The sequence below is a fragment of the Gossypium raimondii genome, chromosome 7, assembly GCF_025698545.1.
Source record: "Gossypium raimondii isolate GPD5lz chromosome 7, ASM2569854v1, whole genome shotgun sequence".
Taxonomy (NCBI): domain Eukaryota; kingdom Viridiplantae; phylum Streptophyta; class Magnoliopsida; order Malvales; family Malvaceae; genus Gossypium; species Gossypium raimondii.
In genome coordinates this window covers 28361588-28384340 of record NC_068571.1, presented here as the reverse complement: position 1 = coordinate 28384340, position 22753 = coordinate 28361588, and the positions used below count along the sequence as shown (strand labels likewise).

Below are 22753 nucleotides of genomic sequence, written 5' to 3'. Positions count from 1 at the left end.
AATTTTCTTATTTAAATAATATGGATTGTTTATTCCTCCTCCACTCATATCGTACTGCATTACCGGATGTACCTACATAGAACCATATAAACCATTAAATTTCTTATTTAAAAGCTCTACCTGATTCGATAACATGGTGACCGCATCTAGATTAAAAACACCGATTGCTTTCATCGACTTTGTCCTCATGACTTGCCACTGATAATTATTCAGTGCCATCTCCTCTACAAACTCATAAGCTACTTCAGGTGATTTATTGTTCAGTGTACCACCGGCTGCTGCATCGATCAATTTCCTAGTTAAGGGATTCAAACCATTGTAGAAGGTTTGAACTTGTAGCCATAGAAGTAACCCATAATGAGGGCACCTTCTCAATAAGTCTTTATACCTCTCCCATGCATCATATAAGGTTTTTAAGTTGATCTGAATGAAGGAAGAGATACCATTCCTCAATAATACTTCAGTAGAAATTTCTCGGTCATTTGATCCCATGTAGTGATAGAACCTCGTGGTAAAGAATTCAACCACTGTTTAGCATTGTTCCTCAACAAGAAGGGAAACAACCGTAGGCGAATGACATCCTCAGAAAACCATTTATCTTGAAAGTATCACAAACTTTCAGGAAATTAGCCAAATGAATATTTGGATCTTCGTCTTGCAAACCATCAAATTGAACAAATTGTTGAATCATCTGAATAGTGTTTGGCTTTAGTTCAAAATTATTCGCAGCAATGGTGGGTCTCACAATACTCGATTCAGCCCTAGTTAGAGTGAGTTTGGCGTAATCTTACATAGTACGAGGAGCAGGATTCGAATTTGCAGGATTTGCAGCAACCATAGGAGGCAGTTGATTATTTTGATTATCAATCATCTCCTCAGTAATAATATTAACGTTCTCTTACTCTTCCACTATATTCTGTAGACTTTGCCTTGTTTCTCTATGGTTTTTACGAGCTGTACTTTCAATCTCTCTGTCAAATAATAGTGGTCTCGACGATTTCTTCTAGTCATAAACTAAAGGAACCTATCGAAGAAAATAAAAGAAAGAAATTAAAAAACAGAAATTAAACTAAAAGTAAAAAATAAAATGCAATAAAAATGGCTAAATTAATAAAAATTGAGTGTTCCTAATATTTTAGTCCCCGAAAACGGCGCCAAAAACTTGATGGTCACAAAAATAACTAAAATTATGACAAAGGCAAGCGCACCTATCGAATAATAGTATAGCTTTGGTGAGTAGGGAATATTGTATCCACGAGGACCAAAATTACTAGCAATTACTGTTTTTCTATTATTTAGTCGTCAATCTGATGAAATTATTTTTAATCTAAAATTAACTAAACTAATTTACTAAGAACGCAACAGAGAATGACTTAGAAAAATAATCGAATATAACCAATGAGATAGACAATACCCAGAAAAGAATCCACCTATTATTCTGCATCTGAATTAAACGATATATTCACTTGTGCCTTGATCTATAGAAATCCCTAAATTATGTTAATATCTCTTTCGAGAGTAAGAAAAATTGCCTCTAGGTTGATTAATTAAAATCTTTTTCTAATTAAAACCCCTATTGTCACAGTAACTCGATCTATGGATTCCCCTATTAGATTTGACTCTAATTCAATAGATTTATGTCATCCTATTTCTAGGATTGCATGCAACTCCACTCAATTATGCTAGATCTACTATTAAATAGAGATTTTTGCTCTACTGAAATAAGAACATTAAACATTAATTAATATCCCTAAAATATTAAAACACGAAATAATCATGCATAATTGAGAACAAGAATCAAGTATTTATCATCTAATTCAGAAATCAAATAATAAGATTCATCATAGGTTTCATCTTCCCTAGGTATTTAGGGAATTTAGTTCATAATTTGGAATAAAACAATCTCAAAGTTAGGATAACAACAAGACATAAAGAAACCCAATAAAAATTTTAAGGAAATTGAATGAAGATCTTCAATCTTGAAGGATATCCGCTTCTGAGTTGAATCCGGAGGCTTTCTTCGAGTCTTTTCTTCGTTCTACTTTGTGTGTTCCTCTTTGGTTTTTCAGCATAAACTTTAGAATGTTCAAAACCCCTAAAAATTGGGTTTTTCAGCATAAAAGGGAAGCAGGGTGCAAAATCGACACAGGCTGGCACACGGGCGTATGCGCAGCCCTTGTGGAAATGGCGAGGCAGGTGGATCCTGAAAACAACTCTTTTTGTTTAATTTTTTCATGTTTTTCACTCTTTTCACTCCCCTATGCTCACCTAAGTACAGAAAGATGAATTTAAAGGATTAGAAGCATCGAATTCACTAATTTACATAATAAATCATCCAAAAACATGTTAAGAATAGGATTAAAAACATGTTTCTTTTATGGTTTATCATAATCATTTTGTAATTCATCTTTCGTTTCAATTTTTTATGTAAACATATCAATCCGGAATCACTTACTTTCACTAAACAATGTGAAAACTAAATAAGCAGATTACTCATACCTTTTATTCATTCACGAAGCACTTATAAAATTAGTACTAAAATGGTTCATCATATACTTCTTGTACTATAATAATTCAATCCAAACTCATTCATATATGTCTATAAATATCTAACTTTAACCGTATAATCATCGATATAATTAAACTCATGTACGATCAAATAGATCATTGAACATTTAACATTTACTACTGTCTTGTCTATACATTAGACTTTAAGCACATAAATAATTTTGTAAATTTCATTAACCTTTAGCCCGATAAACTAGTAACTTGACTCGGATACTCGGGTAACTACACCACACTAGGGGCATCATATATGCATAACAGGGGCACCAAAGTGCAATCAGGAGCATGAATGTGCAATCAGGGGCATAGAAGTGCAAATAGGGGTACCGAAGTACAAATAGGGGCACATATGTGCATTCAGGGGTACCGAACTACAAACAGGGGCACAGATGTGCATTCAAGGGTACTGAAGTACAAATAGAGGCACAGATGTGCAAACAGGGTCACTTCTTCATTTCTGTATACATACTTAAATTCATTTCATTCTCATATAACTTTAATACAATTCCAAGAAAAAACACTACTAATAATCTCTTCTCAATTTCACATATACATAAGTATTTGCTAAATTGCAGCAATGACTAATTACAGGGGCTACTTGGTAATTTGCTCTTCTCCTCGATTTTCATCTCGTTTTCAATCTAAAATAATAATCCCATCTAATTAATTAATTCAACTAGCAAAACTAATTTATTTTATGTAATTTATTCCTTTTTGATATTTTTACAAAATTACCCTCAACTTTTCATTTTTATTCAATTTAGTCCATATGTCCTAATCATGCAAATAAACCAATTTTATTGTAAACACAAGTCACCCGAATGTTAATAGCTTCCAATACAACCAACATTTGTAACAATTTCTGTAACGCCCCAAAATTTCTAATTTTGTTATTGTGAAAATATGACACAAATATCTGTCAGCTTTAGTGGTTATGTGTTCTGGGAGTGTTTGGGAGGTCCCAATTTCAAGCCTTCGCTTGGGCAAATTTTGGTATTTTGAATGAATTAGGCCTTACACTTGTTTAGCAGGCTTTTATTTGATTTTTGGGTAAATAGTGTGTTGAGTATCTTGATTATAGGCTTTGGGGTGCTCGGAGACTCTTTTATCATCAAACAAAACCAAGTGTGTACCCGAAACGCAAAAAAAAAGGGGATTCGGTGAAAAGCCATAATTCCATGCTGTTGCAGTAGGCTAAATTGTGGAAATTGAATTAGAGGATGAAAAAATATGGAATTACATACTATTGAGTCTAGTTTCTTATAGAAGAAACGGCGTAAGTAATGGAATTGTAAATCATGAGGTATAATAAACTTTGTGAGACAAGGTCAGATCGAATTCGGGTTTCCCTGTTCTGACTTTGGAAAATCATCAAAAATTAGAGAAAAATAATTAGGGGTTAAAATTTACATGTTTAAATTATTAATGAGTCTATTTTCAATAAAAATAAATGGAAACATCATCCAAATTTTGTACTAAGAGATAATTAATTTTTAGCAAAGAAGGGACGAAGCTGTCAGACAGCAGAATAGGGGTAAGTTTGAAGATTTTACTATACTTATTGGCTGAACCAAAAATTATAAATATTTTATGGTAGAAAGGTTTGAGTCTAGTTTTAAATAAATCAATCAGATCTTAATTTGGAATTCTTCAGCTCAAGATAAAAATAATTTAGTAACAGTGGCTCAAGTAGACAACTTTGGAGGAACATATAAGTAAATAGTGACAACATATATTAATAATTAACTAGCACGGGTTACATTAAAAATGGATCACTGGCCAAGGCTAATTTGGTCCGAGTGGGCCACATCGACATGTGAGCCCATTTTTCTGAAAAGTTCTGTAAGGTTGCACAGGTCGCCCAAGTCGACTGTGGACCTACTGTAGGGTTGGTAAGCTTTACTTAAACCCCTATATGTGTGATCTGTTTGTCTAATTTCTATATCGAGCATGACTTATGATATCTGAATGTATGTGCGATTAATTGCATAATGGCATGACATATTTTGTATGTTGCATTTCATCGGGGTGGGTTGATGATATTTGGAGGAAGTGTCTGAAAGGCTATTAAGCTTGTTATCTGGTAGCTCAGCTGCAACCTTCTGATTATATGCCGCATTTCGGTACAGCATGGTGTGTAGGGATGGGTGGGTTGATTAAATCCCCACATGGTGTGTAAGGTTGGACGAAGATGGTGTGTAGAGGCTGGTGGGTAGGATTCTGATTGACTGTATTTGCATTCTGTATCTGATATGGGCCAAAGCCCTAATGTATTTCTAAGACTGTATCTGAATGGGCTAACGCCCAAACTGATTCTGTGATGGGCACGGGCCTCAAACTGTATCTAACTGAATTCTGTTGATTATCTGTATGCATGTTTTCTGTGGGGATTACACACTGAGTTTGCGAAAATTCACCCTTTCTCTATTTAATTTGTACAGGTAATCCCAAGACTTGACGGGTCGGTGTAGCGAAGGACTCGGCGGTGGCCACATGTAAATTTTAGACTGTTTTCCACTAATGCGTAGAATTTATTACTTATTTGGGGTTTTTGATGTATCTTCTAGACTATGGACTGGTTGGCTTTAAATTTGAGACTTTATACTGTTTTTATGGATTTTTTTTTTAAAACTGCAACTCCACAAAACACGGGTTTTCTTCTAAAAACTAAGGTTTTTCGTAAATAGAAACGATTTTCCCTAAATTAATTGGTTACAAAAGCTTCCGCTAATAGACAAGTTTTAAAGCAAATCAACTAGTTTTTTTTCGAATTAAATAAAAGCTAACTTACTGTAACTGTTTTTAAACTCGACAATCTTGTCTTCAAATCCCTTTCCATGTGACATTGCCAGATTCGACCATAATGTCTAGGCCGGGTTTGGGGTGTTACAATTTCACATCAAGTCCTTGAATTATTATTTTAGCAATTTAATCCCTAAACTTTTAAATCATTAAAAATCATTTAACAAAATACTTATAAATAACAACTAATACTTCAAATTCATCACTTAACATCTAAATCACAAAGATTCATCAATGGCAACATTCAAAATCTTTAACAGTTTCAAAAACGATGGTACGAGCTAGCTGGACGTAGTTGTAACGATCTCAAAAACATAAAAATTATTAGAAATAGAATGAAAAAAATCACATGCATTGGAACTACACCTGACTGAATGCTCTCTATCCTTCCATTGAGGTTTCGGTTATGGGGAAGAAGAAGACATAAAAGAAATTACAAATGTTGGCTTTTTGTTTTATTATCATTATTTTAACTTAACATATAAAATATTTTAATTAAAACATTTTAAATACATATATTTCTTATTTTTCTACCCACTAACCGTAAATCATAATAATTAGGGTATATTTTCACTTTAAAACCCTCATTTCATTCTTTTATAACTATTTAATACAAATAAACTTATAGCGATTAACTTTTGCATCCTTTACGATTTAGTCCTTTTAATTAATTAACTATCGAAACATTAAAAATTTTAACCAAATTTTAATAAGACCTTGATAATATTCTGTAAATATTTAATAAAATATTTACAGCTCGGTTTATAAAAACGAGGTCTCGATACCTTATTTTCTAAAACCACTTGACTTTAGAGTCTTACCACTTGAGCTTAATTGTTCTTCCATTTAACAATAAAATCATTAAATTAAATTTTATTAATACACCATATTACTCGTAAATATTAAATAATAATATTTACGGACTCACTCGTCGAATTTGTGGCCCCGAAACCACTATTTCTGACACTACTGAAAAATTGGCTGTTACAAATTAAATCTCCACATTTAACCTCAAATTTTATACCAATTTCACTATAAGCTAAATTTAGCTCCTTATTTTCAATTCTAACCCTAAATATCAAAATTTTTACAATTTAGTCCCTATTACTCAAAATCAACAATTAACTCCATAATTTAGTCCTTTTCCACTTCTAACTTAAAAATTTGTCAATTTAATCTCTAAAAATCTAACTAATCAACAATGATAACATCTTCAATCTTAAACAATACTAAAAATTAAAACATGGGTCGGCTAATCTATAATACCGGGAATCTAAAAACGTAAAAATTACAAAAAAAGAACTAAACTGAACTAACCAATTTTTGAATTTGAACTCCAAACCCCCTAGGTTGTGCGTTCTCCCCTTGCTATTTTTTCTTTGTTTCGAATGTTGCATGAAAAAGGAGAATGAAAATTCTTTTTCATTCCACTATCATCCATCATTCTTTATTTCGTTTTCATTTAATATTATAACATATATTATTATTAACTAATAAATTTTATAACAAAATCAACATTCTAACTACTCACCACCGTCCATCGTCAATTAATTAGTGTATAATTACTACTTTAGTCCTCTTAATTAATTTCAATCTATATTTCAACTTTTAACCCTTTCGCAATTTTGTCCCAATACCTTAATAACTCCTAATTTCATGAAAACTACTTATCCAAAATTTAATTTGCCTCTATTATAGCTCTATAAATATTTAATAAAAAATTTACGAGTTCAGTTTATAGCAACGGAGTCCCGAAAATACACTTTCCGGCATCACTGACTATCGGGTCGTTACAAAATTTGTTCTAACTGAAATGAAATGCGAGGACTTGGTGAGTCTATCAACCATAACCCAGATTGTGTCTTTCTTTTTCAATGATAACGATAAACCTGATACGAAGTCCATAGTGACTTGATCTCATTTCCATTCCAGAATCATCACAGGTTGTAACAAATCTGATGGAACTCGATGTTCAGCTTTAGTTTGCTAACATATCAGACATTTTGTCAGATATTCTGCAATCTCTCATTTTATACCTTACGAATAATGAAATTATTTCAAAAAACTATACTCTCTAGTACTGCCCTGCTGAAAAGAATAGATACTTATATGAGTTCTATGTAAATTATCTTGTTTCAGGTCTGAATCTTTCGACATACATAAACAATTTCGAAAACATAGATTTCTGTTAACAACAACATTAAATTATGAAGTATGATCATTTTAACAAGTCGTCATTTAGCTAGTAACTCTGATCATATTTTTGAAATTTTTAAATTCTCATTTCTTACCACATCATTACATAACTCAGACCATAAATAAAGCATAGTAGGAAAAAACAAATTCTTTCTCGAATTTATATTGAGTCAACATTTGGGCTTTTATTACTATAGCTTTCAATTGATCAAAACTTTGTTGACCAAACATTGCGAAGTCTTTAACAAACTGTCTGTAATACCCGACTAATTTCAAAAAAATGTGCACTTTTGTTCATTCTTCAGAGATTTCCAAATCAGATCTGATGATCTTTGTTCAAATCAATATGAATAGCTTTAGTCGATATTACATGTTCCAGAAATCTTGCTATTAGGAGTCAGAATTCACATTTGATGAATTTTGCATACAATTGTTTTTCTAATAAAGTCTGTCATATAGATCTTAAATGTTGATCATGTTCACTTCTATTCCTCGAGTAAATCAAGATGATATCAATACGGAGCAACATATATCTGATATTTATAGTAGTTTCATTCAACTGTCTGTAACCAATACGAAATCTCAAGGTTTCATCTTTCTTTTCCACAATTAAGACTGAAGCATCCCAAAGTAACACACTCAATTGAATGAACTCTTGGTTTAATAGCTCTTGCAAACAAGTTTTCAATTCTTTCAATGTTGTCAATGCTATTCTATACGGTGTAATAGATATTGAAGCAGTTTTCAGTGCTAATTCAATAACAAAATCAACTTTTATTTTAGGCAACAAGTCTAACAAATCTTTTGAAAACAAATTAAAAAATCTATTAATCTTTGAACTTATTTTAACTTCAATCTCTATATTCTAGTATCTAAAATGTAAGACCTTCTCTGATCAGTTTTCGAACAGAAAACACTATTACGATATTGGTGAAACATTTAGATCTATCAACACTAACATTAATCGATTCACTCTTCTAACATCACAGTACAATTCACTTATGTTTACTGTTTCTACCATATCAGACAAAGTCAATCAATCCATATCGAGAATAATATCAAATTTATCAATGGCAATAACATCAAATCAGTAGAAAACTCAGAATTCCACATTTTTAGTGGACACTTTTTACATATCTCAATAGTGATAACATACTGACCTATCAAGTTCGTTACTCTAACATCATATTCAGTCAACATTATTGTCAATTTCTTCCGGTTACTAATGCAGTGTAACTGTAAGAATGCAATGATTCAAAGTTAATCAACATGTACACAGAAATATCGAGTTAAAGAAAATGTACCAGTATTAACATCAAAAGTAGTGGTCTCCTCACGAGCTCGAATAGCATAAAGCTTGACAGGCATCCCGAACTTCAGATCTACCCATCATATCATTAGTCCCAATTCGGCTAAATCCCACGTTACGACTATTTTTTCCGGTCATCTACTTTTTCGAAGAGTGACTATAGATTTCACATTCTATTCCTTATTTCAATCCACCCAGTTTGAATAATCTCATTTCAAATGTTTCTTGGAACCATACAAAAGACAAGCCCCACTTTTTCACCGGCACTCATCTCGATTAGTTTTTCCACAGTGAATAGGGGTGTGCGAAATTCGGGTAAAATCGAAAAAATTCAGTTAATTGACCGAATTCGGTTAATCGGTCGGTTAACCGAATTTTTTCGGTCGGGGGTCGGTTAATTATTTTTTTATTTTACGGTTAATGGTTAATTCGGTTCGAAATCGGTTGGTTAACCAAATTTTTTCGGTTTAACCTAAAAAATTAATAAATAAAATTATAATATATAAATAGGCCCACTATTCACCTAAACCCAATCCAAACCCAAGTATTCAACCCAACCCAATTACCCAACCCAACCCAATCATAAAAATTACAAATAATTTAATAAATAAAAATAAAATTCTAAAACTAAAACTAAAACTAAAGTCTAAAAGTCTAAAAATAATTTAATTATGTAGTGATTCAATTCGGTTAATTCGGTTAATTCAGGTAATTCGGTTAATTCGGATAATCCGGTTAATTCAGTTAATTCGGTTAATTTTTAACCAAAAAAAATATATATAATTTTCGGTTAATTCGGTTAACCGACCGAATTAACCGAAAAAATTTCAGTTCGGTTAATTTTTTTGAAAAATTTTCGGTTCGGTTAACGGTTAAAAGTTTTGAAAGGTCGGTTAATTCGGTTAATGTTATTTCAGGTCGGTTAACCGAATGAACACCCCTAACAGTGAATACAAACTGATTAATTAATTTTGAAAACTCTACTTACGCTGGCTGCTAGTATAGTATGGCACCTCAGGTTGCTCGAATTCGACTTATCTTTTCTGGAAAACTCTGATGATGAAGTGAAACGACTATGAACATATCTTGATTTCTTCGGTGAAGGAGTCAAAAATTATCTAGTCATACTCTGTTTACTGGAGTCTCGAAGGTTCAACTTGGCTTGTTTCCTTTCATTGCATATGTATTCCAGAGCTCCCACTAACATATGTATGTCTTTGTTCAAACCCTATTCAAAATAAGTACACATTTCAACTTTTGTTGGTACAATCTTTCTGGCATATTTACTGAGTTTGATAAATTCTCGTTCATACTCTACTACAGACATGTTTCCCTATTTCAACTCTAGAAATTCTCTATTTCTAAGTACATTCTACTAACTTATCTCTTTTTGAACTATGATTGAAAGAAATTCTAATTTACTCAATCTTTAGGAACAATTACTGTCAAAGTTGTCCACCACTGATAAGCTTCATCTTTCAAAAGTGACACGATGCATCTCAAACTATCTTCAGATGAACGTACCATTTCATCAAAAACTGGTTGAGTATTGTCCAGTCAGTATTCAGCTTTGACCGGATCATCATCAATCTTACCACTGAATTATTCAACTCCATGTTTTCGAATCTTATCAATTAGAGGTTTGTGAACATTTACCAGATTTTGAGGATAAGGGGATGTTGTGGGAGTCATAGTCGGGGGTAAAGGTTGCAGAGCTGCAAGATTAGCTCACATAAACTCTAAGAACCATTGGTTCATCTTTTAAAAGAAAACATCTTACATTTCACTATCTGGCCCTTGTAGAACGGACGCATTATGACTAGTTCTTTGATCAAAAGCGGGAACATTACTGTTTACCTCATCTAATACAACACAATTACGACCAAAATAATATATCCATAAGAAAACAGAGTTAGACCGGATCATATGACATCACACTATCACAGGTTATTGTGGCATGTATATTCTATACTTGATACACACTACGTTCAGTCCTAAAATTGACTAAATCGTAACTATGATGCCACTAAATGTAACACCCCTTACTCGGTTCATTCGTTAAATTTGAGCTACGAAATGCTACTATAGTTATTGAAACATATCACATAAAAGACAAGCTTTAGTATTTCATTAAATAATAAAATATACCATAATTTCATACATCATACAAATTTCAATCAAAATCGAGCCTCAAACAAGCTTACAAAATCTCTAAAGTTGACCAGGAATCAAACTTGGACAAAAATGGAAACTTTTTCAAAATAAAAGGCAATTATGCAAAAAAAGGGGGTCACACAACCATGTGCCCAGGCCGTGTAATTCACTGTGGATGTGTAGACAAAAATCAATCAATTCTTCCAGTAGTCACACGGTCGTGTGACCAACTCATGTGTGACACACGACCATGTGGCCAAGCCGTATAACAAATAGGAATCATGTGGCTCCAAAAACTCCCTTTTACCATAAATCACACGGCTGTGCCACCGGTCCGTGTCTATCACACAGCCATGTGGCCAACCCATGTGGTGCAAGTATAAGCCATTTGGTGTTTGTTTTAAAACCAACCTATAAAGGTAACCTCAAATATGCATTTGGAAACTTTTAAACATGTTCAAAGAATACCATAACCAAGCTAAAACATATCATATATCAACCTCCTAAGCATCTAACCAATATGCCACTTGGCACCATTATACAAAAAGGTCATAAGAACATTACATATCATTTAAGTAAATGGATGCCATAATATATTTGTATCAAAACCATTCTACCATTATCATCACATTAACTCAACCTTTTCACCATTAAAATTGATCGTTTATAAGCTTCGACCATAGCTTACCATAATGTCCTTATGCACCTTTTAAACATCATAATAAGCATCCACAACCAACCACATTCTTGGTTCAAACTCATGAACACTCCAAGTAAACACATATATAATTCAAGGATTATATACAAATCATATAAACATTCTAAACACACATTATATAAGGACCATTTCAACATTTTCCAACATAAACACTTATTCACATCAAAACCTTTACACATTCCACATAACTGATTCTAGAACAAATAAAAGACTACCAAATTGAATATTGGATAGTGTGAACTCTAAGTTGATTCGATCTTGACGTTCCGCAAAAGATAACTATAAGATAGGAAAACACAACAAAGTAAGCATTACAAATGCTTCGTAAGCTCATAGGTATTTAAACGATAAACTTACCTCATTTCATAAATACATATACTATATTAACTAATTTAACTCAATTTCCTAACATGACATTCCATAATAACAAGCTGAGCATTTCGTATATCAGACGTATAACTCATGAATCCATTCAATATGGTTCAATTCAGTACAATTCAATCAGAACTACCAAACATATACATCATGTACAACAAATCAGTCATACGCATACACATACATATTCATTTAAGTTAGCCTGATGAACTCTAAATAATAGCTATGGATACATAAGTACTACACACACCAAACAGTGGCACCGAAGTGTGACTCAGTAGGCACCGTAGTGCAAATCAGTAGACAAGAAGTGAAAATCACATACAAGCATGCAACTAACCCTATTGACATTCCAATTGTATCCTATCATATCATACATTCACCCGGGTACAATTAACATATCAATACAATTCTTTACAATTTAGTCCATTTATCACCTTTTGTACCATTTTGCAAACAAATTAAAGTGCATTTAAATAAAATATATACACCATTCAAACATATATATTACAATTATATATATAACTAAACCATATCAACTTACGGTAAAATCTCGATAATTGAAGTATCGGGGACTAATCCACAATGTTCCATTTTCCTCGATTATTTATTGATTGATTTAAATTTTGATCTATATGGTAATTCATTTCAATTTATCAATTTAAAATGTCTTATAACAGTTTATTTCATGCATATAACAATCCAATTTCATTTTACAACAATTCCTTAAAATTTTACATTTTATTTAATTTAACCCATAAACTGAAGCAATCATAACTTTCACATTTAAGATTTGTTTTTCAATTCATTTTCAATTTCATCCTTTTATAACCCTCTAAATCCATAATTATAGAAAGTCCATGACAATCTTAAAATAATTACATTTTAGGCCCTAAACTCAAAACTAACAAATTTCACTTTATAAATTAGTCCTATTTGATCTCCAAGCTTATAAACTAACATATTAGCACCAAAAGCTTCAAAATTCATCAATGGCAACATTTTAAAACTTTAACAATTTTGAAAATAGATACACAAGTTAACTAAATCAAGTTACAATGATCTCAAAAATATAAAATTTACGAAAAACATGATTGAATTAGCTTACCATGCAAAGAACACAAGTTTGGTCGAATATGAATCTTCAGCCATGGCTTCTCAAGCTTTCCTTTTTGTGAAGAAACGATTATGGTAGAAAAATAAAGATTATGACTTTGATTTTATCATTTTTTATGCTTTAAAAACTTCTATTAATTTAATTATAATATTTTTTAAACATTGTTTCCCATAGAACACTACCTAACCGTCCCCCTCAATTCTAGATGTGGTCCAATTGCCACTTTGGTCCTTAAATGATTACCAATTATGCCTTTTAACTAATAAAAATCTATAATGATAAAATTTTATAGTTTTTACGATTTAGTCATTTTACCTTAATTAATCACTAAATTGGCAAAATTACTTATCAAAAATCTAATTTACTTATACAATGACTCTGTAAATATTTATGGCATCAATTTACGGAAAGGAGGTCCCGATACCTCATTTTCCAAAACCACTGAGTTTTAGGTCGATACACTTGTACTTTAACTAGCTTTCCAATTAGCAAAGTTGCTAAACCATCGTTCAATATATTACTAAATTATACTCGTAAATATTAAATAATAATATTTACAGACTAGGATGCCGAAAATGGGGTTCCGAAACCATTTTTTTATCCCACAGAAATTTAGGTTGTTACAACTACTCCCCAAAAGAATGTCGCATGTATGACAACTGTTTGGTGATGTTTCATCTTCTCCAACTAGATAAACCTTTAAGGGAGCCTCGAAGCATGTCTCATGGAAGGCCACTTTACAACCTCCCGCTCGACTAAGGGGCTATTAGTATATACCTTTACCAAGAGGACACATGTCAACCCAAGAGATGTTGTTGACTATGCATTGTTTCCTAAGCATGACCCACCATCCCACTTCAAATGAAACCTACCACTCAGGCTTAAAGAGAATGGCTATCCTAATTTGAACACATTTCCAAGATAATAAGAAGTCTATTTAGGTTTGACTACCTCATGCTAATAGAATCCCATAATATGTGCCTATGATTATTCGTTACACAATTAATGGGATTAAATGTTTATCTAGCCAATATCATACCAATAGACAAGAGGACCTTTCCTATAAATACCCTGGAAAACTAAGAACATGGGATAGACTTTTTAGCACCCTAAAGTTACTCTCAGCATTTATCCTCTCAATCACCTTGTACTCTTGTACTTGTCCCGACTCTCGGCCTTTATAGGTGAACCAAACTCCATAGCACCACCTTGATCTCATTCTTGCCCCTCCTTATCCTCTTTCTTTGTATCTTGTATCAACGATAAATATCAATTAAATTATTATATTTACATTTATCATTAATAGATATGTATAAAAGATCTTTTGATTCTTGAAATTATAGCATTTCTACCTCTTCACTATGGAGATGGAAACATTTCACCAAGGGTAAAGGGAGAAAATAAAATTTTAAGGAATTAGATTTGAATTATAAATTTTGAATGGTCAAAATAATTTTACCATTATATTAATTTACAATTTTATAATTTTTCAAAGAATTTAGTAGCAATTTTACCATTGGGGAGCGAGACCATTGCCCTCTATCTTACTATAAAGTAGTTTAAAATAAGCTAAAAGAATAGTTTAAAAATTTATAAATCATATAAATTGTTTCTTTTAAAAATATTAATTATATACTTTTTTAGGTAGCAATCAATTATATACTTCTCATATTGATATTTTTTCAAGTGCTGAGTTAAAAAACTAATTTTAAAAATGGAGGGTGTTTTTTTTATAAAAAAATGATATATGTGGCCCGGTTAAGGCAGCCATGGAATTGTAGAGAACCGAGAAAAGGGTTCACCGATCCCCCTCTTTTTAATCTCAACTGTGAAAACAACAGGTGAATGAGCCAAAGCTATTCACTACCATGCATGCACACGTCCCTTTCTTACTTCCACTCGCTCTCTCTCTCCAATACAAGCACACATCCATTGGGAATGCCAACCATTCATTTTTCCTTTGCCTTTAAACCTAAAGCCGTTTATTATTATTTCCTCTCTTTTTCGGTTTCAACCGGGGCCTCAGGCCTGTTTAAGAGACATCCATAACCTGTACAAATTGCCATTGAAACTACAACCATGTACAAATGAGCAATATTTGAAATCACTTTCTGGCTCTGTTACATCTCCTAGTATATTAGTAGTATCCCTCTTTCTATCTTTTCCTCAATCCTTTCTTTGTAGCTCTAGCTTAGCAAAACTCAACATCCAAGAGAATCAGATCAAGGTGTGAGAAACCTATCAATATCTACTGATCAGTCAATCTATCAATCAATCAGATCCAAAGCTTCATATCAAATAATAATAATAATAACAAAGGAAAAGAAAAAGAAGGATGTCTTCCTCATCAGCTGCTTTTTCACCGGACCACGTCTCTCCCTCCGATCAGCTCTGTTACGTCCATTGCAACTTCTGTGACACAGTTCTCGCTGTATCATTTCCTGTCCCTTTCTTTCTTTTCTTTTCGTTCCCATTGTGCTTCATATTACTCCTCCAAAGTCCCTTTTTTTTGGGCTTTTATACATGTTTTAGTTGTTGTTGTTGTTTTTTACAATTGTGTTCCTTCTTGTATTTTGTATCGTTTCTCATTTTCTCAGGTGAGTGTTCCTTGCACTAGCTTGTTCAAGACTGTTACGGTTCGATGCGGTCACTGCACCAATCTTTTGTCTGTCAACATGCTTGGTCTGCTTCTTCCTTCAACTAATCAGCATCACGTTGGTCATTCTTTCTTCACTCCTCACAATCTCCTGGTATGCATGTATTTTCTTTCTCGAGAAATTAGGGTTTCAAATCTACTAACTTGATTAACTGTCTAAAATTACTTCCCAATTTAATTTTTCACGTACTCTTAGTTTCTAGTTAAAATTTAGTCCAAAAGTTGGGTTACAATTTATTTACAATTTTACAATGTGGCAGGAGGAGATCCGAAGTAGTGCAACAACAAATATGGTAATCAATCAGCCAAACCCAAATAACTCTCTTATGCCTCCTATTCATGGAGGTGTTGAAGATATTCCCAAACCTCTGGTGGTCAATAGACGTGAGATTCTTCAACATTTAATCATTGCTTTTTATTTTTATTCTTCAAATCTCCCTTTTCAGTAGCTAGAAATTTAGAAGCTTAGCCACACAAATCTATCTGGGGGTCTATTTCTTGAGAAGTCAAAGTAACCTTTTCACTATGCGAAAGTTCCTTTTCCAATTCCAAATAAAAACGTCAAGACCCCTATGCTTTACAACCCTACGTCCCTATATTTCAAATGCTTTCTTCTCTCTTTTTTCTTTTTTGGGGGCGGCGGGGGGTTCTTTTAAGACCACCTTATTTTTAAACGATATTTAAGTTAATCTTTTAGCTATTTCATCCCTATATGGCAGCAGTTACAGCGAAGTCCTTTGCCTATGAATGATCATTATTATTCTTCTTATTTTTGTTACTTTAAATTTGAAAGTCTTCTCTTTTTTATTGCTTTCCAGACAAAAATCTTCACAAACTTCATTTTCTCCAATATTTTCGTTTTCTTTTATAGCATAAAAGCCCCATCTTTTTTGTTTTCCTTCTTTTTGGTGATAAAATGGCAACCTTACTAGTTACTATCAAACCCTAGCGTTCAAGATTTCGCTAATTATAAGTAAAAACTATGATGAAAAGAAGAATCCATGCAAAAGATAGATCTGTATCTGTTGAGAGAAAATGGTGATGATGAGGTGATGATGAAGAGAGAGAGAGAGAGAGAGAGAGGGAGCTAATGAAAGACAAAATGTTGCCAAAAAAAGTCAGTGAGATGATTTTAATGCATGTGTCTCTTTGTTTGTCTGTGCTCTGTCTGTTTTTTATAATGCGCAGCTCCGGAGAAGAGACAGCGAGTCCCATCTGCCTACAACCGCTTCATCAAGTAAAGTGTGATTAATCCCATAAATTATTTACCTTACCTTTGTTTCTCCTTATTTCCATATTTACAAAATCAAAAATGGATTTGAAATGAGAACAATGATGACATGGATGATCTTGACATCTATCAAATCAAATCCTCTGCAGGGACGAAATCCAACGCATCAAAGCTGGAAACCCTGATATCAGTCATAGAGAGGCCTTCAGTGCCGCTGCCAAGAATGTGAGATCCCTAGATTCCATCCCTTTCTTATTACACACCTTTCCTTTCCTCTCTTTAACAGTATTTCTTTCCTTGACAATATAGGCTCTGATTTTGCTATGGGCATAAAAAGGGGGAAAAAAAAAGTTAGGGTTTAGTGACTGTCTACTATTGATGTATATTAAACAAATTTTGTTTTCTATATTTTTTACTAATGTATGGAAAAGAAATTCATATTTTCAGTGGGCCCACTTCCCTCACATACATTTCGGACTTATGCCTGATCAACCCGTGAAGAAAACTAACGTGCACCAACAGGTATATTAAACCCTAAGCTCTAAAAACTAGTAAAACTACTTGGGTTTTTTTTTTCTTTTAAATTTTGTTAGAATTGCTTTGGAGTTTGGATATTAATCGCTTTTTTTTTTCCTTTCAACTTTTGTGCATATAGGAAGGAGAGGAGATGGTGATGAAAGATGGGTTCTTTGCTCCAAACAACGTGGGTGTTACCCCTTACCAAACAAGTCCAAACTACTGCTAGGGTTTCGTTGTCCTTCTCTCTTCTACTTTTGTGTAGGTTAATTTCCTTATTTGTTAAGATGTGTACTGTTGAAAACCTTGGGTTTCGTAGCTTATGTTAGTAACTATGGGGATGCATTTTGATGTTGTGAAGAGCCTAGCTAACATGTCATCTTTATCTACGAAGAACTCTTATGAAGATGAAGGCTTTGAACATTAGCCTTATATGTCATAAAAGTACTTCAAATGCTCAAAACTCAATCCTAGCTTTATCTTTCAATTTCAACGTTATTCGTTTCTCTTTCATTTCCTTTTATCAAAATACAATGGTTTGGGTATTCCTTTTCCTTTTCTCTCAGCTTTAATGTTGCCATAACCGGACCGAATCAACTAATTGAGGTCCAACCAATTATGTATAAATGAAAAACAAAACATATATACATATATATATTTTTACAAATTATTTTGGATTCTTTTTTTTTTTTCATTATTTTTGGCTCATTTCATCTTTTTTTTTTTATGTAAATACAAGTTTTTTCTTAACTTTTAATAGTTATAAATATTTTAATATCTTTTATTGTTAAAGACGAATTCAATCTTTGATTTAATCCATGTCATGCCTTAAACCGCTTAGCTAAATTTTTTTTCTCAGCAATGATTTTATTAAAATATAGAAACCACAACTAAGGTGGTTCGGTCCACGAGTACAGAATAGAACAACAACAAAAAAAGACCAGAATCACCAAGACACCAACAAAAGATAAACAACAAAGAAACAACATATAGAGAAAACTATCACCAAACCCTTAAAGTATTCGTTCGATTAGTGCTAGCCTCACTAAAGCATTCACCAAACTATTGGTTTCCCTAAAGACATTGATAAAAGACACAACAATAGAGTATGATTTCTAGGAATGTGATTGTCAGCAAAGTAATTTTACAATATTGATTAAAATCCCAAAAATGTTACGTTATCGTGTTTGGTTCACTAAGTACTTTCCTAGGAATGTAATGATTATATATGAATTTACCCTTATTAAATAAAATAAAATATTCATTATTTAATTGATAAAGCCTCAGTGTAACATAATTTACTTTGGATATTAATAAGATAGAACTTACTTGAATATAATACGTAATCGTTCTAAGATTTGATTGATCACTTGTCTTATCTATTCTATTTCTAAATGAGCTATCAATCATTTGTTCATTCTCGAAAATCATTCTAGTAGAATTCTCAATCAAATACAACAAACCATAATTCAAAGGTAAATCATATAAAAGGTTATGATTACAACAGTCTTAGAGCTAAACCTAAATCTTAATTATTATTATTATTATTTGCTCGTAAAGATTCATAAATAGTATAATAAATTGAATTTTGAATTAATATGCGAAAAGAGAAGAAAAATAATAATAATAATAATATAATATATAAACGATATAACATATAGATGATTAAATATGCATATAAAAATAAAATCAAGAAAAAATTTACTTTGAAAAATCCATTGAAGTAGTAGAAAAATCAAGTATTAAGGAGGAGGAGGCAAGAACTTCTTCTTCTTCTTACGTTTATTAATAGGTTAATACTCTAAACTAATATAAAATAGGGTTAATCTTGTCTTGATTGTTTTAACTTTCCAATCTATGAAAAGTAATTTTCTCACGTTTTATTTGTCATATTAATGAGAACATAACTTCTAATAAAAAGTTAGATTAAAAAAATAAATAAAATTTGACATACCAAATATTAAAATTACTTTTCAACTAATTAAATTAAAAAAATATATACCTTTCCATCGTATCATACACTAGCTATGCAATGAGAGCATCAACCGTTGGACTTGATGAAATAGTGACTACGCTGGAAGTACGAGGAGAATGTGGATAAGAATAATTCCAATGTCGTAATTGAAGGGACAACCGGCGATATGGGCCAATTAATTGAAGTGGATGAGGCTAATGACGGGATAAATGGACTTGGTTAGGAGAGAGTTAGTGAAACGGTAATGAAGTAGGACTTGGGCGCACAGTTGAGTTAGGATCCAATGTCCAATGAGGAGGGCCATAAGGATGTTTATTGAATAAAGGTCTAATCTGTGGAAGTCATTTTAATAACGTGAGAGAGGGGTGTTTGGGCCAACTAAGAAATTTATGAAGGTTACAGCTAAAGAGAAGAACGGGAAGAAGAAGGTGGTTGCAGACGAAAGAGATGATGAGATTGTGAACGCCAGCTCAATCTCAAAAATAGAAATAATCTTATCAGAAGGCAACTAGAGGAGGATGTCCATCTCGATAAAGCAGACGCAACCTGGGCGTTAGGGAAGGAACTTGGTGTTGTTCCAACAGGTGATGAGAATAAGGGTGTAAATTAATAGAACGTTTGATGAACTATTCGTGAACTGTTCGTATAACATTTGTTTATGTTCGTTTACTAAGCTAAATAAACGAGTATGAACACAATTTTTATGTTCGTTTAATGTGTAGAAAACGTGGAAAATATGAAAATGATTTTCCTTATTATTTACAGAATAGGAAAAATGCTTATATACATGAAGTAAGCACTAACTAAGCTAATGAAAATTACTGACTAGATAATGACTAGATTAACTAACAAACTTATAACTTAATTAGCTAATACGCCCCCTCAAGCTGGAGAGTGGATATTCTTCATTCCCAGCTTGACCAAATTTGCCTCAAAAGGAACTGCAGCAAGGGCCTTGGTAAAAATATCTGCAAGTTGATCTTTGGATGAACAAGGAAGCAATTTGATAACACCCTGAGTAGTCTTTTCTCTAATGAGATGACAATCTATCTCTATATGTTTTGTCCTCTCATGAAAAATAGGATTCATAGCCAATTGTAAAGCAGAAGCATTATCACAATACAATGAAGTTGGATGAGAAATAGGCTGATGAAGGTCAGTCAGCAAAAAATGTAGCCACTGGATTTCACATGTTGTGGATGATACTCCGCTTCTGTGGAAGAACGAGAAACAGTAGTTTATTTCTTTGCCTTCCAGCTAATCAATGAGTCACCATAGAACATACAATATCCAGTGATTGACCGTCGCATATCCGGACAACCCGCCCAATCTGAATCACTAAAGGCTTTAAGAACTGGTTGAATTGTTGAACTAGAAAAGAACAAACTAGATCCAGGAGATCCTTTCAAATATCGAAGCACTCTATGAGCTGCCTGCAAGTGTGAGAGTGTAGGTTTATCCAAATGCTGACTCAGTTGTTGTACTGCAAATGATATATCAGGTTGAGAAGACTGCAAATAAATCAATCGCCAACAAGTTGTCTATATGCAGTAACATCAGAAAAATATTCATGAGAAGCATCATTTGACAGTTTGGTTGCAATAGGTGTTTTAGCAGGTTTGCACTCTAAGAAACCAAAATAAAAAAGAATGTCTAAGACATATTTTCTTTCGGACAAATGAATACCAGATGAACTTCGAGCTACCTCTAACCCCAAAAAATACTTTAAATCTCCAAGATCTTTGATCCGAAATGAGGTATCCAAGAAGGCTTTGACTTTGTTAATCTCATCCATGTTGTCACCAGTTAGAATCACGTCATCAACATAGATTAACAAAGCAGTAAATGAAGTAGCTTCCTTTTTCACAAACAAGGAATAATCAGCCATGGATTGCACATATCCAATAGACAACAAAGCTGATGTAAGCTTTGAAAACCATTACCTACTAGTCTGTTTAAGTCCATAAAGTGACTTTTGAAGTTTGCAAACCTTATTCATACCCAAATCAAATCCAAGAGGAGGCAACATATAAACTTCCTCATCAAGGTCTCCATGTAAAAAGGCATTATTAACATCTAACTACTGGAGAAACCATTTCTTTGAAGCAGCCATAGCCAGTAACAATCTGACAGTTGTAATCTTTGCTACAGGAGAAAAAGTGTCAAAGTAGTCAATACCTTCAGTTTGCGTGTAACCCTTAGCAACCAAACGAGCCTTATATCGCTCAATAAAACCGTCTGCTTTGTGCTTAATACGGTACACCCATTTGCAACCAATGGCTTGTTTCCCAGGTGGTAAGTCAACAAGAACCCAATTGTTATTTTGTTCAAGAGCTAAAAATTCAGCCTGCATTGCTTCTCTCCATTGGGACTGTTTGTTGGCTTGATTAAAAGTTTGAGGTTCAATGGCTGCAGTGATGGCTAAGGTAAAATGTAATTGAGAAGTGGAGAGGTTGGCATAGGTAAGATAATTAGTTAATGGATAAAGAGTGGAGTGAGGTTGGCTTGGTGGACATAAATGGCATTGATAGTCCTGGAGGTAAGATGGTGGTTTTCGAGTGCGAGATGGCCGAGAGGATTGAGTTGAAGAGTCAGATTGAGGTGAGGGAATAGGTTCAGGAGATGGTATATCAGTATCATAAGACAGGAAATGATCAAAAGTAATATGTGGGATAGTGTCAAAGGAAGGTGTGATAGTTAGAAAGGTGGTTTCATGAAACATGACATTTCGAGAGATGAAAATGTCATGAGAAGCAAGATCAAACAAAATATAGCCTTTGACATTAGATGGGTAACCAAGGAAAATACATTCTCTGGCACGAGGATCAAATTTATGTCTATTGGATTGTAAGGTGGTGGCAAAGCTTAGGCAACCAAAAACTTTTAAGGCTTGATAATCTGGTGGGGTGGAATTTAGTTTTTCAAAAGGGGTAAGATTGTTTAATAATGGTGTTGGTGTACGGTTAATAAGAAATACAAAGTGTAAAATGGCATGAACCCAGAAAAGCTCAGGTAATTTGGAATGAAACAACAGGGCATGAGACACATTAAGGATATGTTGATGTTTACGCTCCACTAAACCATTTTGCTGTGGAGTTTCAACACAAGAGTTTTGATGAATGATACCACGAGAAGCATA

At 33.0% G+C, this 22753-nt stretch overlaps 1 protein-coding gene and 1 non-coding gene across 2 annotated transcripts; both read left to right on the top strand.

The window, feature by feature from the left end:
• The first annotated feature begins 349 nt into the window (after positions 1 to 349).
• LOC128042718 (small nucleolar RNA R71) lies at positions 350 to 454 on the top strand. The gene has a single exon (XR_008198231.1). It is a non-coding gene; the product is annotated as a small nucleolar RNA R71 (small nucleolar RNA).
• A 14779-nt stretch (positions 455 to 15233) lies between these two features.
• Positions 15234 to 18152, top strand: LOC105797631 (axial regulator YABBY 1). The gene is made up of 7 exons (XM_012627577.2): positions 15234 to 15667; positions 15834 to 15986; positions 16153 to 16276; positions 17081 to 17129; positions 17273 to 17348; positions 17571 to 17645; positions 17779 to 18152. Exons 1-7 carry the CDS (start codon positions 15572 to 15574, stop codon positions 17866 to 17868), a joined length of 663 nt encoding a protein of 220 aa, XP_012483031.1. The 5' UTR covers positions 15234 to 15571; the 3' UTR covers positions 17869 to 18152.
• Positions 18153 to 22753: the final 4601 nt, after the last annotated feature.